At 55.3% G+C, this 17,572-nt stretch overlaps 1 protein-coding gene across 1 annotated transcript in view; it reads right to left on the reverse strand.

The window, feature by feature from the left end:
* Window positions 1–4,035: 4,035 nt before the first annotated feature.
* ZNF469 (zinc finger protein 469) overlaps window positions 4,036–17,572 on the reverse strand; it is a 48,038-nt gene continuing 34,501 nt past the window's right edge. The window contains exon 5 of the mRNA XM_026857024.1: window positions 4,036–17,539. Within this exon, the coding sequence (XP_026712825.1) occupies window positions 5,755–17,539 (11,785 nt within the window). The 3' untranslated portion in view covers window positions 4,036–5,754. The remainder of the gene's footprint in view (window positions 17,540–17,572) is intronic.

The raw sequence follows: 17,572 nt of genomic DNA on the forward strand, positions 1-17,572 counted from the left end.
GCCAAATATGGGGGTACAGCCCTGCTCTGGGGAAGGGGGAAACAGGTTGCAGCCCTTCCCCTTGCGGCATTCCTTGCCAGTGTCCTTTTAATTAGCTTTCTGGCACCGTCCCAAAGCCTCTTAGATCCCCCCAGACCTGAGAATTTGCAGTCGCACCAAACACCACCGGGCCGAGGGCCACATCCCCATCTCAGGGACGTCCCCGAGTCCCAGACCCCCTGCCCCATCACCCCAGGGACGTCTCCGTGTCCCAGACCCCCTGCCCCATCACCCCACCCCACCTTGCGGGGGTCCCGTGGGTGCCACTGCACAGGGACATCCAGCACGGTGCCAGTGACAGCAGCAGGGCTGGGTGGGTTGTTTTTTTTTTTTTTCCTCCCCCTTGCCCCGATCCCGTTGTGTTTGCAGAGAGATTGTTATAGGGTAACAGAATAAATAGCGTGTTTTCCCGAGGAGTGAATTACACGCCTGCAGAGCAGAGATAATGCGCGAGCAGCCGTTTCCCCCATTGTGAGCGAGGTGACATCTTTTTATGGAGCTGTGTACATTTGTATTAGTGCCAATTAATCTGGGGTGATATTATTAGAGACGCGGGGAGAGGAGGTAGTCGGCGGAGGAATGTAAATGGGAAAAGCTAAGGCACTGCCTCGGCCATATTTCACGGGCGAGGGGCGATGCTGGGTGCTGTGCTGAGCACCCTGAGGGGGTCCGGGTGCCCGTGAGACCACGGGCTGCCCCAGCCGGTGGCACCGTCCCCTGACAGGGCTCCTCCAGGGCTGCAAACAGCTCTTTCCTGCTGCAGAGAGTCACGGTTTAGGGTGGGTTGTTTTTTTTTTTTTTCTTGTTGTCTTTTGGCCCAAGAGGGAGGAATGGCATCTCAGTGCCCCTGGCTGAGGGCAGGCCAGGACCCGGGGGGCTGGGTGTGCTGCAGAGGGGACCTGCCACCTACCAGCAGGACAGCCTGGGCCCAGGGGCCACTTGTCACAGGCCTCTGGCTCAGCCCCAGGCAGCTGCTGGCAGCCTGGGGCCCTCTGTGGCTTGGGCATGGCTTGGGCAAGGCTTGGGCAAGGCTTGGGCATAGCTTAGGCATGGCTGACATGGGCAAGACTTGGGCATGATGTGGGCATGGCTTGGGGACAGTTTGGGCACAACTTGGGCACAGCTCGGCCGTGTCCTGTCCAGAGATGCTGCTGCAGGATTCAGGGCTCCCAGCTACTGCAGTGGCAGCACAAAGGTTTTAAGATTAAACCAGAAGATTCAAAATGATGCTGGATGCTCCTGAAACCCGGTGGGAATGTGTGGATGAGCAGCTCCCACGCCCCGAATTCAAGGCTGGGGTTTCTCAGTGCTTATTTTTTCCCCCCCACTATTGATCTCCTGCTATAGGGACAAGAAAAGGATTGATTCCCCCATCCCCAAGGGTTGGGCAGTGAAACTGGGCTGCAGCTCGAGGGGCATTGCTGCTGGTGGGACGGCAGCCCCCGGGTGGGTGCATCGCTCCTGTGTCATCTCCCCGGCTCCCCAAAACTGCCATCCCTTCACCCCACAGCCACCCGGGCTCGGGGTTTCCCCCGCCTGAAGGCAATTCAGCATCAGGGATGCAGGAGCTCGCGGGTGCGTGTGGTCCCCATCACACACGTTCGACCGGGGGGACGTGGGAGATGGGGTTTAAATTCCTGCTGTGCAAGGAACGGCCAGATTTGACTCAAGAGCAAGAAAAGAAAAATAAAATCTTTAGCCTCTGCTAGCAGCATGACAACCATGGTGGATCCCGTTATCCTCCAGGCTTTATGGAGAGGCTTAAAGCATCCTCAGCTTGGAAACTTGGGTGTGTGGCTGAGAAAAAAAGGCTGGTTGGATTTGGGGGGGCTTGAAGAGCAAACAGCAGCTTGAGGAAAATTTAGGGTGGTGGCAAGAAGCTGAGAAATGCCCAAAGGGGCGCCGTGAATGCCAGGCACCCTCCGTTCAGACCCAGCCACCCGGGGCTGGCTGCGGGGTCATCCCTACCCGTGACGGGTGGGGATTGGGGCCGAGGATGGGGCAGACCAGCCGTGTACCCCGCTGGGGTACAGCCCTGGGACCCCCAGACGTGCCGGGACCCACGGGTACCCCCCCATGCCGCTGGCACCCGCCAAGCAGCGAGTTAACCTGCAGCTGGGGGAAGCTGCCCGGCTTTGCCTTCCTGGCTGGAATCACGTTGACGGGGGCCTGCGATCTTCCGAGTGACAAACGCTGATGGATAATGCCGGACTCCACAAACCCGGGGGCTTTCGGGAGCTGATGGATGGGGGGAAAAAAAAACCAAAACCCACCCGCTCTCCCTTAGAGGGGAAAAAGGAACAAATAAATATTTCAGCCTTCAAGCTGCGGGGCCAATGGCGTCTCCCCGGGAGCAGCGCTGGGGAGGGAGCGGTACCCCAGGCGCATCGCTCATGGCCTGTCTGCAAAAAGGGGGGTGCTGCTGCTCTCGGACGGTGCCCCCACACCCTGCCCAGGGCCCCGGGGATGGGTCCCATCCCCTGCAGCAAACCTGTGGTGGCTCCCAGGGGACTTCGTTTCCAGGTGCCCGGGTTGTGAATGTGGAGGTGTGGGAGAGCTACGGCACCAACCAGCCATGAAATACTCCTCTGCCCCGCAGGTCTGTAGCCCTGGTGAAATATAGCGGAGGGAAAACATAAAAGTTCCATTTCCAGCTCCATAATATTTCCTGCCAAAACAAAGTAAAATGTGCTGCCTTAAATTTTCTGCAAAATTCTTTTGAGGTTATTTTTTTCCCTAAATTAAGCCATACTAATTATTTTCAGCCACTTTATCTCCACTCTGCAACACACCAGGAGGGTGCAGGCGGCAAGCATTTTAAGCCTCCATAAACAAAAGAGTAGTTTGGAAAATAATTCTATCAATTAATCAAATTAATCCTGCAGTTTTAGTTACAAGCCCCAAGTGGCAAGGATTCTAGCCTGCGGTTAGGAGCTATCTCTCATTGACAGCGTTTAAATGTTATGATTGCAACAGTAATTAAAGAATATAATATGCCCGGCTTTGTGTCAGCCTCTTACCTTCAGACCTCAGCACTGTGCCGGCAGAGGTCAGCTTGAGGACAAATTGGTGATGACCAAACCAGGCCGTCACCATCACCATCACCATCACATCACTATCACCATGACATCACCATCACCATCACCATCACATCACCATCACCATCACATCACCATCACCATCACATCACCATCACCACGACATCACAAATTGGTGATGACCAAACTGGGCCATCTCACCATCATCAATTAATGATGACCAAACTGGGTCATCACCAACTGGTGAGGACCAAACGGGGCCATCACCATCACTTTCACCACGGCATCATAAATGGGTGATGACCAAACCGGGCTGTCACCATCACCATCACCAGTTGGTGATGACCAAACTGGGCCATCACCATCATTAATTGATGACCAAAACCGACCATCACAAAAATCAACTGACGATGACCAAACTGGGCCATCACCATCACCAGTTGGTGATGACCAAACTGGGCTGTCACCATCACCATCACCATCACCAACTGGTGATGACCAAACTGGGCCATCACCATCACCAGTTGATTATGACTAAACTGGGCCATCACCATTCACCAGTCAGTGATGATCAAACTGGGCCATCACCAACTGGTGATGATCAAACTGGACCATCTCCATCACGTTGGGCCTTTTTTTCCCCCCGGGGACAAGACACTCACGCCATGAAAAGGGTCTGGGGAAGAGACAGTGAGGAAGAGGAGATGCACGAGCATCTCCACCGTTGAGAAGCTCCACTGCTTTGCAGAAGATGGCAAAGCGATGGCAGCAGCACCAACGTCTTCCCGCGGCCGCTTTACAGAAGACACCGTGAAAGTGTACGGAGCATCCAAATGCCAACGAGAAATGTCATCGTGGGAGTGGAGGGGACCACGGGGGCTGCGGGGTAGGGAACACAAACAACCAGGGGGGACCATCGTCCCACAAACACCACGCAGACAGGGCGTTTCTGTGAAAATATTGGAATATATTTGAAAAGATTAATCATGTATGATTTTACAGTACCACCCCATATTTTCATCTCATACTTTATTTAACAATATTAAAGAGGCACTTTAAAAGCACACATACAACATCATAAAACGGCGTTTCCTGCTCTCTCTCTCTCTGCTTCTCTGACAAAATATCAAAATAAAAACTTTTGACAGAACACATTGCACCCAAGGTAAATTACCTACAATATTTTTATACAATACAAAGAATTGTAAAGATACATATTAACAGAATAAAGCCTCTTTTTTTTTCTTTTAAATCTAAAACAAAACAAAAAAATAATAATTGCAGGACAGACGCAAAGTACTCTGACTGTTCATATCACATCAGTGCATTACTTCACCTCCTTGACTTGGGAGTATTTCAATAGTATTTTTAATTATCTTCCATGTCCTCGTTTGCACCTGAGATTTCTTTCCGGATTCAAAAGTTCGGATGTATAACGTGCTCGTTTAACGTGACGTAACCTTTTCAACACTACGGAGTACCAGCATACAGGATTTATTTTTTTTTCCCCCGCTAAAGTTGGATTTTTAATTTTTTATTTTTTTTTTTTTTCCTGCCTCGTTATCTTTTACAGGTAACGGCTGCTTCCTAATGGTTCCCTTTTATTTTTTCAATCAAGGAAGTCTGTATTCACATTACAAAAGAAGAATAGCACCAGTAACTGCATAGTAAAAAGCGGATACCTATATAGCCACTAACTCAATACAGTAAGATAGTTTTTAGAAGTGATACCGTTGAGGGCACTCGGACAGTACTGGTTCGGTGCGGTAAATTGGCACAGTTTTGTCGTTGCGCAAAAAAAACACCAAAAACCCCAAACCCCCAAACCTTCCCATAAACAAAAAGAAAACACACACGCGTGTGCGCGCGCACACACACCCACACACACACACACACACCCGCACACACACAAAAAACCCCCAACGACCCCCCAAAAAATCAAGAGTTTGTCACACGTGTCAAGGTGCAGTTTGCTCGCGGTGGCGGCTCTCCTCTGGTTACATCGTCGACAGTGGTCAAAGAGCGGCAGCATCCTCTGAAGGGCCCCGACAGCCCCGGCAGCCCCAGAGCTGGTTTGTGATTCTCTTGACGATGTAGAAACAAATTCGTAGGGATGGCTATCAAAATATAGGACACTCCATTCTTAATTTAATTTTTTTTTTTTTTAATTGTATCATCTCTTAGGCCAGCTCCCAATTAAATGAATTGTACGGGATTATTTGTGCAAAATCTTCAAAAAAAAAAAATTTGCTTTCTACAGTGTACTGCACCTTATGAATAAGACGTCTACGGAATGAAGTTCATCTCTTCAAGTACTTTGTACAAAGATAACACAGACACAGACTCAAAAGGGTCTGAGATTTGCAAGTATCCTTATAACCTCAGCACTTCTGCAATAAAGCAATTGCTCTCGACGATTCAGTCTGCCCAAAGCGATTACAATTTCAGTTCATGAAAATCATCAGCAACATCAAAGTTCTAGCATTTGCATGATAAATCAGGTGAATTAAAGTAGATTAGTAGACACAAAGCAAACTATTTCACAGAGGCTGCAGTGCAAGTTCATTTAAGCTAGACAGAGAAATCATGCTACACAAACGAATTTAATGCTTTGATAATTTTTCCCTTGCAAACCCCATGAAAGCAGCTGAGGATCACCATAAGTCACTTCCATAAATTACTCTGAAGTATCTCTCCTTAAAGGAATTTTAAAGCTAGTTAATTTTTGCCCAAAGAGTTGGCTTAGCAGGTTGTTCTGGGACTCGGCGGTGCGGTAGCTGGCTGAGCCGGCCGGCTTGGCACCCCGGGCGACGCGTGGGCTGTGCAAGGAGCTGCGCGGGGACGGTGTTGGCCCCTTGGCCAACACTTGGTGGAGGCTCTTCCCCAGAATGGCCTTCCTGCGCCTCACATCCCCGTTGGCGTGACGGAGCTCCCCCTTCTTCTGGTTGTACGTGTCCAGGACCATCTTCTTCAGCTGGGTGCCCGTTCTGGGCTTGGGTACCAGTTTGTTGCAGTGCGTCTCCCTCCTCCCGGGGGAGAGGGCAGAGGTTTCGGCGTTGCTCCAGCCGGTGCGTTTGAGCTCACCGGTGCTCTCGCTCCTCCCCGGGCACGGGGTCCGGGCTTTTTTCTTTTTCCCATCTCCCTCCATGTTCTCCCGGGAGCCGGAGCTGCTCCGGTGACTCAAGGACTTGTGTTCTTTCCTCCTCTTGGGGTGAAGCTTGCTGGTGGCTTTGCTTGGCTCCACGTGGCCGTGTCTCACGGCGTTGCTGGCTGCCTCACCTCTGGGCTGGTGGCCAGTGGATTTGCTTGGGTTGCCACTTTGGTCCTTGGCGTTAGCGTTACTGTCCTTAGCCTCAGGCACAGCTTTCTCCCTCCCTGAGCTGGGCTGCTGACCCTCCTCGGTGCTGCTGCCGGGGCTGCCCGCGCCAAGAGCAGCCTCACCGCTGGACTGGCTACCCACGGTCTTCTTCTGAGGGACCAAATCTTTGCCAGCCCTGTTCAGCGTGGGCGATGCCATCTTGTCCTTCAGGGGCGGGGCCTGGTGGGCAGCTTCTGGAGACGTGGCCTTAGATGCACCTTCCCAGGAAGAGGTGTCACTGGCACTGGGGTTGCCCCACCTGTGGGTCTCCTTGGTTGGTGGAGCCTCTGCCTGTGGGGAGGGAAGCTCTGACACTTTTTTGCCAAGCTGGAGAAATGGGATCCCATCCACAGAGTCGGTGGCTGCACCGGGGTTTTCCAGGACGCTTGCTATATATTCGTCTTTGTTGTTCACGCCTGTTCTTTTATGGGTATCGGCGTAGCCACGTTTCTCAGTCAGGTGTAGAGGAGAGAGTTTTTGGTCTGTGGCCTGGTTACACGCCAACCCAGCAAGGTCAATGGTAAACTCGGGCGAGTCCAAGAAAGGAAGTGGTTTCCCATCAAATGCTCCTTTCTCCAGCTCCTTGATGGACAGGGCAGCGATATGGCCGAGCTCCGGGCTGCTCGCCGCAGCCTGCGGCAAAGACGGGGAGAGGCAGGGTGGTGGAGGCAGGGTGTCAAACTGGGATTTCTCCATCTCTGCCAGGAGGTCGGAGAAGTCACCCACCAGATCTTCTGTCTTCACGGAGGGTTGGGGTGCTCCCGGGTCGCCAGGTGCTGCAGGGAAGGGGTCGGTGGGAGCCTGCAGGCTGGGGCTTGCAGCCTCTAGCAGCTGAAGGTCACTAGCGTGGTCCAGGTGGACCGGTGAGGTGTGCGGGAGTGAGCTGCCGTGGTGAGCAACCTTCCTCTTCTTGCTCGGCGGCATGCCCTCCCGGAGACAGCCGTCCTCTTTCACCCTCTCCCTGCCCTCCCTGGAGGCAACGCCAGGCCTCATGACCCCTCTGAATTTGAAAGTTTTGTTGCTTCCTGCCAGGTGCTTCTCCATGTGCCGGTCGTACTGCTCTTTCTTGGAGAAGGTGTAGTTGCACATGCTGCAGATGAAGGACTTCTTGATAACGTGCATGACGTCTGCGCAGAGCTCGCAAGCGTACAGGGTGGTGTGCTTGATCTCCTGCTCCTCCACTACGCCATGCTCCTGGCTGAGGTGGTTTCGAAGCTCTTTGGTCTCCTGGTAGAACATCGGACACTTGTGGCACAAGTAAATCTTCTGTAAACTGTGCACGACTAAGTGCCGCTGGAGCTTGAAGGGTTTGGGAAACTGTTTGCCACAGTGATGACAGTCCCTGGAAGGATCCTTGCAGTCCGGGTGCATGGGGACAGATTTTGGGGTGCCTTCGCTTTTTGCCATGTGCTCTGGAGACGGACTGGTGGATGTCTTAGAGGAGCTGGGTGCAGGTGGCTTCACTTTGACGTTGTTTTCCACGGGGTCTTTCATCGCCCTGGCCTCCTGCTCGAGGGGCAGCTCCTTGGGGCTCTTGCTCTCTCTGCTAGCCACATGCTTGCTGCTGGGGTCGGCGTGCCGGCAGGACCTGCCGGGCTTCCGATACATGATGGTGTTGAGGAAGTGGGTGACAGCGGCGTTGTCCTCACCGAAGCAGGCTGGCAGGCCCATCACGGACTTCTGCGCTTGCCCCTTGCGAGCAAACTGGGTGGCGTGCTCCCGGAGATGCTCGTTGTACATCCAGACGTCGGAGATCTCCTTCAGGCACATCCCGCAAGCCCACAGACCGGCTTTGTTTTTGGCGTGCTTCTCCTTCAGATGGTCCCTCAGCTGCTCCCGGGAGCTGAATTTGCGCTGGACACACATGTAGCAGGTAGGCGGGGGGGAAGGGTTATGGGAGAGCTTGTGGAAGTCCAGCTCCCCTAACGTCAGGAACCACTGGAAGCAGACTTTGCATTTGTACTGCTTGTCTTTAGTCTTGATGGTTATCTCACTGCGGTTTTTCCCTGGTTTCCCATCCTCTAGCTTACTTCTGTGCTTGCTGTGCTGGCCTGGCTTTGGCTTGAAACTCACAGCGTTGTCCTCCCCGTGGCCAGGAAGATCTTCGCAAGGGCCGAAGAAGCACATGTCTCTCATTTTCAGCTTTGCGTTCAGCATCTCGATATCGATGGTATGAAATTCAGGAGAGTCTGAATCTTCGTTGGCCTTGCCATCGTAGGGCTCCTCCGCCAGGTCGGGGGGCTCGGAGCTCGCTTCTCTGAGCGAGTGCTCGTCCTCAAGGTCCATCAGAGGCTCAAACATGTCCTCAGCAGAGAGGCTTTCCCCTTCCTTCTCCAGACTCCCCCAGATGTTCAAGCTGGGGACGTTGTCCACTTGGCTGTTTTGGCACAAGAAAGTCAGCATGTTGTCTTCCAGGTCAATGTCCTCCTTCCCTTGATCAGTCTTCTCGTGGTCCAACCTCGGCGCGACGCTCTTAGATCCGCCGGGAACAGCCTCTCCGCTCTTCGCCTTGCTGCCGTGACACATGTTCAGCATTAAGGCGTCGTCAACAGAGATGGTTTCGTACTCGCAAGGGTCCTCCCTGGTGACACAGAAAGAGTTGCTTTCGCTGAGGTCAGAAGCTAATCGGATTGTGAAGAGGTCGATGGCACTCGCTGGCTGGAGGTTCACCTCGCTGACGGGCTTGGGTTTCTTGCTGCGCTTCCCGTACACCCGTGTGCACTTTCTCCGGACAAACTGGTCGTCCCGGGGGAACAGTTGGGAGAAGGTGGAGTCATCATCAAACAAGCTCTGGAGGTCCGAGATGGCCACGCTCTCCAGGCAGTGCTCTCTGCCCGGGGGCACGTCTGCCTTCGCCCACTGCTGTGGGTCTGCAGGAGAGGGGCTGGACCCTGGCGCGGTCTGCAGAGCCTCTTGCCCAGGAAGCTTTTGGGTGGTTTCTGAATCACACGCCTCCGGTGTCAGACCCCCTTCGGCAGGAGCCGTGGGACCCTGTGGGGCACCGCTCCACTTCCCAGCGCCGCTGCCTGGACTGTCTCCTGTCTCAGCATCCCTCTCCTCTGCACCATCAGCACCACGATGCTGCTCTTTGCCTACCTTGCCCAATCCCTTCTCCACTTGCTTCACAAACCCACTAACCCATTTTTTGCAAGCCTGTGTGTCTTCCACTCCATTTGGATCTTCCACCTCCCCGGGACAGCAGACTGTGCCCGTTACTGACTCCTTGCTGACCATCTCCGTTGAAGACACCATCCCGTCGCACAGGTCCTCCGCAAGCTCAGCTTCACAAGGGGACTGTTTTGCTTTGTGAGAGTGCTGGGTTGAGTTGGATCTATTTTGCTCCTCTGCTGAGATGCAGCCACCTGGCTCATGCAAGCCCTCCATCATTCTGGGCAAACTGGGGCTGAGGACAGCGCGGGGAGGACCTGCGCTCCTCTCCAGCTCACACGGACGGTCGGGCTCATTTCTGCTGGGAAATACCTTGGCTTTCCTTCGTCTCACTTTCCTGTTTAGCTTCTTTTCAGAATTGCCGTTCACCTCTCCAGGATCTTTGCTTTGGCTCCTTCTGCCTTTTTCTCCCTTCCTGGCTTGCCGTCCTGAGTCGAGCTTCCCAGCCGCCGCCTCGCCTGCTCCCCTTGTCTCCGAGCGCAGTGCCTTTGCCTTCATCTCCCTCTGCAGAACACGTGTGCGGTGCAGCTCCTGGGACATCTCAAAGGAGATCACGCTGAGGTCGCTGAGCACTCTGCTGACCACTTCTTGCATCTGCGTGCTGGGCTCTTTCTCTAGATCTGCGCATATTTTCTCGGGGACGTGTTCAACGTCAGCGGTCGGCATCTGTGAGCTGCAGGTTTTGTCTTTGACCGAAGTCTTCAGGCTCCTCCTGGGCACCTTTTGGGCTGCTTTCGATGTCCTGTCTGCAGGAACTAAAGTGGATCTGGGCGTCTTGCTGGGCTGTGGTACACCACCATTCTTCACCTGGTGCTTGACAGCTTTGTGCCTGGTCAGGCCAGGCTTGGACCGGAAAGTGGCCGAACAAATGTCACAGGTCACCGGGAGCCCGTTTGGCTTCTTTTCTTTGTGAAGTTCATTTTGGGAAGGGTTTGGAGTCCTGTTAGGCGTGTTGCCCTCTCCTTGGCCCATACTATTCAACACACAACCCCCAGCTTCTCCAGCCCTGTGGCTTTTGGGTTTCTCCCCTTTTAAACCTTTTCCTCCACTCTCGGTGCTTTTGGAAGGTCCAAGTCTCACCTCTGCCGCCTCTGAAAACTCATGGCCATTTAATTCAGCAGGACCAAGATCTCCAATCCTTGTAAGACCTCTGCTGACAGCAGCTGGCACCTGTTGAACAACAAAACCATTGGACAAAGGCTCTGGTTCACTTTGATGCTTATTTCCATCATCAGAGCAGCTTTCAGGCTTGTTCTCTTGATTTAGGTTTATTTCTTTTTCTCTGATCGGCAGATCCATTGTGGGCTGGGTTGGGTAATCTTGGGTTTCTGGAGGAGTGGAGTTAATGACTGTATCCGTGATGGTGCACGCTTGGTTTTCTTTAAACTGAGAATTTGAGAGCACAGCACTGTCACTTTTGGGTATCTCTTTCCCAACACCCTTGTGGTTGAAAGGCGGCGAGCAGGGAAGAGGGCAGTCCTTCCCGTGCGCTTTCTGAGGACCGTCCATCTCCAAGGCAGAGCCCACCAGCCCATCGGCGTGCAGCAGAGCGCAGGCTCTCACCATCCCTTCTCTTTCAGGTGGTCCGTAGTTACCCAAAACGCTGTCGGGGAGGTGATGGGGATTGTCCTCGACCGCTTCCACCGGCACAGCCCCGCAGTGATGGAGCGAGAGAGGAAAGGTGGGTGCCCTTTTCCACGTCCCTTGCTCTGCCAGGCTCACGGCGGGGTGATGGACGCGATGGCTGTTGGCCTCGGGAGGACACCTCTTCGTGACGAATGAACTTGCTGCGTTAAGCAGGGACGCGCCGTATTTCTTCTCATCCGAGAGCTGAGTGCCGAAGCTGGGGGCCTCTCTTCCCTCAGCCCCACTGCTTTGCAAGCGTTTGGGGTGAGAAAAATCAGTTGGCAAGGGCAGGCTGGCCGGAGATTCTCCCGTGTAATGACAGCCATTCAGAGACGACTTCTTGCCATTTCCTTCTCTGGGAACCTTTGCGCTGACTGCGCCGGCTTTCGCCTCCGGCACCAAGTGGTGATCCTGGTGGAGATCCTCCTCGGAGGGACCGGGGGGGCTGGTGGGACTCGTGGAAGCACTGCACAGGGGCTGCGCCCCCTGCCCCAGTTGATTCCTTTCCAGTCTCTCTGCTGCTGCACTGCCCAGAGTTTCTTTCTCAAGCAAATTACGGCTTAAACGGGATTGCTCATGTTTTTTAAATGCCAAGGTTGCTTTGTTTTTATCTTGCTCCTGCTCCTCCACGAGCTGATCAGCTTTCTTTCCTTGCCCTGGCAGTGGGGTCACCACTGTGTTTTTGAGTGGCGAGAGGTCATTACGCTCTCGGGAAACACCATCTGCATGGATATTAATGTCACTCGGCTCCGTGGGTTCATTTGCTAAGTGCTGCAGCTCCGTTACATTATTTTGCAGCTCCGGCTTCGCAAACGTGGATTGTTTTGCATGGTAAGAGCCCATTGTAGTGAATGACTCCAGCTGCTCGCATCCACCAGAGAAAAGCACAGCTTCTTTTGCTGGGGCAGCAATATTTTCCGTGTTGCCTCCGGTGGGGACGTTCCCCTCCCCTTGGGCAGGGCAGTATGTCCGATTTTCCCCTTCCAAGGCACCGCTGTTCTCCTCTTTCTGCTCCGGCTGGATGCGGGTGGTGGCAGGGGGGTGGCTGGGAGCAAGCAGCATGGGGAAGCATGGCATCAACAGCTCCTCCTCGTTGCTCTTCACTGTTCGGGCAACGAAGAGCTGGAGCTGCTGCAGTGGGTTGGCTGCTGTCTCCTGGGATGCCAACGGCTGTCGGGAGCTGCAGTCGCTCTCCTTGGGCAGACTCAGCATGTCAAACAGCAGCACTTTTTGCTTGCTGGATTTGTCGCTGGGTCCGGGGGGTGGGTAGGTGGTGGAGCTCTTTCTCTCCTCCGTTTCTTCCACCAACACGGACCCATCACCACCCCCTTTGAAGTCCACGGTGCTTTTCACCATTTTGGGTGACTCAGGCTTGCTTAAGGGTCTTTCTTCTGTGTCTGAGACTTCTTTCATGTGAGGCGAAAAGGTGAGATCCAAGACTGGGGTGGGACCTTGCTGAAAGCCAAATTCAGGTTTACGGTTTGGAAGATGCGCATCAAACTTCTCCGACTCTGCAGCATCAGTGAAGCTTTCAGGGGCTTTCCCTGGCACAGGGAAGCTCTCGGCACCACGCTGGGTTGGCAGGGGATCTTTGGGTGCTTCAGCTGCCTCCAGGTTCTTGGGGAACACGGAGTCAGTGACAACCGGAGGGCTTTTTGTCACGGGGTCTGGGTAGATGGGAGCCTCAGTTTGGTCTGGTGTGCATGAATCTGGTAGACTTTTGGAGGAAGACGCATTTTCCATCTTTCCAGGGTCACTTTCCTTAGTGGCTGCAGCTCCCTGGAGCTGCTCACTGCTGTCTTTGGAGGAGAAATGGTCCATGGCAAGCGTGGCTGGTGTGTGAATCCCTGCCTCCAGTGAGCCCAGCTCCACCGAGCAGGGCCAGGGCTCCCTGGGTCTCTCATAGTCCCCACGGGCACTCGTGATGGCCGGCTTCTCACCTCCCAACCTCTCCCCAACACAGAGGCTTGAACTGCCCAGCTCATCTGCCAAAAATAGTCCTTTCTCATGGCCCGTCTCTTGCTCGACCGGCAGCGATGGGAACTGCTCGGCCGCCTGTCCTCGCAGGTGGGCAGTGACGTGTTGCTCGGGCTTCTGAAGGGTGACGGGTGCCTCGTTATCCAGCTTGCTGGTTTGCAGTTGACTTTCCAGCTCTGTGACTAATCGCTTGATCTCCAGCTCATCGTCCGATATGTTGTTCATAAAAGTCACATTGTAATCCGTTATCCTGTCTGGCAGCGGCAGGGAGAGTTGACTGGTGGGGACAGGGCCTTCCTCGGGGAATTTTTTGGCTAGTGGCTTCTCCACTGAAAGGCTGTGGAACTGAGTCATGTCTTCTGGAAGCATCGGAGCCACCTCCTCCATGAGGGACCAGTCTTTCTCTGGCATGAACGGTGGATACGGTTGCTCGAAGGGCAGCGACTTGCTGGGGGGATTGCCAGGACAGGTGAACGTTGTCACATAACCATCCTTACTCGCAGAAACGCTCTCGTACAGCGGCGGATCGAACTCGGTGACGGGAAGCTCTCCAAATATTGAAGAGGAATCGAAGCTGAGAGGGGAAGAGACCTTGCCTTGTGGCGTTTCTGTGGTGTAAGGGGAGATGCTGGCATGTTTCTGTTCAAAGGAGCTGGCGTTGATCTCATCCCGGCATAAGTACATGTCATCCATGTGTGAGGAGCCCAAGGCTGGGGGCTTTGAGAAGAGGTTGTCATCATAGTGACCGGGAAGGCCTTTGGGGTCGAAAAACGCGTTGTCGGTGCTGACGTACGGATTGGGCGCCTTGGCAGTGAGCATCATCCCCACTGCATCCCCCCCGTACGGGGCAACTGGCGCGGGATAGTCCTTCCGACCGTCACAGAGCCCATGTGCCTTCAAGTATTTGATGCCCGTTTCCGAGTAGGCAGCGCTCATGTTGCCAGGACTAGCTTCGTTACCGCCGTGGGACGGGGCAATTAGCTCTTCTGCATGGTACTTCAGCCCATCGCTCCTGAAAGGGGCAAACTGATGCCTCTGGTTGACCATGGTCAGCTTGGGTGAGTCCTGAGGCTCCAGGGTGGGTTCTCCTGCCTCACCCGTGTGCTTTGCTGCTCCTTTGGGCTCTTCTGCCCCCTCCTTACAGGAGAGTCCGAGGGGGCTGCTGCCTGAGGCACTCGTGCTGGGCAGCTGCCTCTCCTGGAGCTGCGGTAGCGGCTCCTCCTTCGCACAGTCCATCTCAGCAACTTCTGGTTCAGTACTCGGACCTGTCCTGGAGCCTGCGAGCAAAGGTTTGGCTGAGCCAAACCGCCTGCTCCCCCTGGGAAAGTCCTCTTTGCTCTCCTGGCTCTTCTTTGGGCTCCCATCCTCGGGAAGGCTGAGCGGAGTCCTTGGCGCACACGGCGGGCTGCCCGAGCGCTTCCTCCTCTGTGTGCCTCCCTTTTCCCTGCCCGAGCCGGTCCCATCAGCGTGGGGTGGGCTGGTGCCTGTCTCACTGGGCACGCTACCGCTGTGGTTGCTGCTGGTGGACGACTGGCTGCTCCGTCTTCGGACTCTGGTGGCACAACCCTCCTTCTTGGCGCCGTCCTGGCTTGGGACCCCCCCACGCTCCTGTGCCTCCCTTTTCTGAGTGTCCCTTTTCCGGCTGTAGCTCCAGGCTGGGTCTTTCTCTTTGACTTTCTCACTTCTTCCCGGGCGTTTCTTGCTAAAGCTGTATTTGGTCCTCCCAATGAATCCCGTGCCACGCTTCTTCCTCCCCCGGAGCTTGCTGCACTCTGCCCCATCATCATCCGAGTCGGAGACGTAGTCGTACTCCTGAAACCTGCCCTCCTTGGTGGCTGGCATCAGCCTCTCGGTGACCTGGGGGAACTGTGCCTGCTTGCTGCTTTTCACCTGCAGTTTGTGGAGCTTGTTCTTCTGCTGCACGATCTTGTGAATGAGCTCCTTGCTCCACGTTCCGCTGCGGGGCTTCCGCTTCTTCATCTCCTTCATGGAGAATCGGGGCGGCTTGGAGCTCTTGGTGGCAACACCTGGTCCCACCTCACTCTTCATCGGTGGCTCCTGGCTGAGCTTCCTGGGATGCTTTTGGCTGGAGGTGGACTTGGAGGAGGTGGTGGCCGGTGGGACACTGTTCTTCCTGCCCGCCCGCAGCCTGGCTGTCCTCTCTGCTCCCGCTGTCCTGGGATCTGGCTCCTGGGCTGCCACCCTCCGCGCTGCCCTCCCCTTGTGAAGATGCTGCTTTCCTGCCCCTCTCTTCACCTGCTCCCCACTCGGGTGGCCATCCTCATAAAAATAACTGGTCTTGGGCTGGCCCACTGCCTTCTCCTCTGCTGCTGCCTGCTTTGATTTGCTGTCTGAGGTCAGGGCTTCCTTCGCCTTGTGGGACATCCCACCGCTGGCTGCCTTCATGCCTGTCAGCTCCTCGTCAGCAAACACGTCTATGAAGCTGCTGTCGATCTCCGGGTTATCTGACTGGTACCCCAGGCCGTTGAGGGCTTCAGTGATCAGGCTGTCCAGCTTGGCGTCGTCGATGTCCAGGTCGGAGGCGGTAAGTGGCAGGGAGCTGGTGGCAAGGCCGTTGAAGAGGCCGCCCTTCAGAGCATCTTCCTTGCCCTCGTTTTTGCTTTCCCCATCCAGCAAGAAGTCATCGCTTTTGTTTAACGTCAAGAAATGCGCCTGGGGGTCTGGAGAGAGCCCCAGGCTGGAGGGCTTGGGGGTTTCTGTGGGGGGGAGTGCTTTCCGCCCCTCGGTTGCCCGGGGAGCATCCTTGCCCTCACCCTGGGGAGCAGGATGGGAGGTGCAGAACTGGCGGTGCTGCAGGAAGGAGGAGAGGTTGCTGTAGTTCTGGTCGCATTGCTTGCAGGTCAGGAGCACGTCCAGCTGGTCCAGGCTGGCGCTGCTGAGTGAGCTGGCCAGCAAATGATGAGAGGAGTACGGCGGTGGAGGCTGCTCCCCATCCAGCCCATCTGAGCATCCCTTGGCCACCTCCAGGCCGGGTTTGTGGAACGGGCTCGCCGGGGCGCATTTCAGGAGGTTGTCGTCCTTCAGGGCATCGGGAGGGAAGTGGAAGGACTTGACGGAGTCTGAGGGGTGGTAATGAAGTGAGCTGGAGCTCAGGACGTCGGAAGGGTGGAAGGTTTTGTTGCTGTCCTTGGGGTGGCAGGGGTGCTGGAAGAAGGGTGAAGGGGTCAGCGCTCCGGACATCTGGCTGTCTTCGAAGCCAGGGTTGAGCGGGCTGCTGGACATGGGGGAGAGCGACGAGCAGGTGCTGCCACAGGTCGGGTTGGGGACAGGGGATGGCAACGGGGACTCGCAAGGGGAGGCAGCCACCAAGGCTGATGGCGGCAGGACCAGCGCTGGGCCCGACGAGCTCCTTGAGGGAGGAGGAGGACCTGCTTGACTCATGCTGTAGAAGAGGGCTTTGCTTCTCGAGTCGCAGGCAGGAGAGCCTGGCTCCTTCCCATTTTCAAAAGAGAAAGCACCCGTTGAGTTGGAGTCTCCCCTCTGGACCCCGAGGCTCTCTCCCGACAACAGTTTTTTGCCGTGATACCCCGGAGAGTTACTTACGGGGGGCCCTTTCTGGGCTTTCCCACTCCCCTGCCACTCAGACGTGCCCAGGGGGAAGGGGAGCTTCTGGGTGGTGATTTGTCTTGACAGCTCTAGCCTGTTCTGACCGGGCATTGCAGAAGTGAGGTGTATTTGCTGCCAAGGCATCCTGGCATTTTTCTGCCTGTGCTGCCTCTGCTCGGGGCCAGACTGGCACTCAAATGAGAACTGGTTTCCAACAGGGTTTGAATAAGGTGCTGAATTCTGGTCCATGGGAGAAAATGCCTTAGTGGCACCTTCCCAAGCTTGCACAAGCCTGGGGTGGGTGGGTGCCGTAGTGGGAATGCTTGTCTCGAAAGGCACGGATCCTGTGCTGGCGCTGCCTGCGGGGGAACTGCAATAGGCTTTGCTCGGAAAGTGCACTTGGGAGAGAGAGTTTGGTGGCATGTTCCTTCTCAGAGGGCTGCTCTGGACCAGCAGCCGCGGGCTGGGGACACTGTCTTTCGCTGAGGCTTGCCTCTTACCGACTGGCTTTGGCATACTAGGCGAGTGTAAACTAGACGGAAAAACAGCTTGGTTTTCTTGGAAAGTGCTTGGGTTTTGGTCGATAGCACCAGACGACGAGAGAGCACCATTGGGGTCGGCGGGATGCTCGCTCCTACCCTTGCAGCACGGCAGGGGGCCGTGGTGCGGGGCCGGCAGCGGCGGCGGGTGCAGGAACGGCGGCGGTGGCGGCGGCGGGGCGGGCAAGGCGTACAGCCTGCCCTCGGGGGACACGCTCTCGTAGGAGCTGCCGCTCAGCACCTCATCTTGCCCTGTCTCT

This window comes from Athene cunicularia (assembly GCF_003259725.1).
Source record: "Athene cunicularia isolate RWA chromosome 11 unlocalized genomic scaffold, athCun1 chr11_part2, whole genome shotgun sequence".
Taxonomy (NCBI): domain Eukaryota; kingdom Metazoa; phylum Chordata; class Aves; order Strigiformes; family Strigidae; genus Athene; species Athene cunicularia.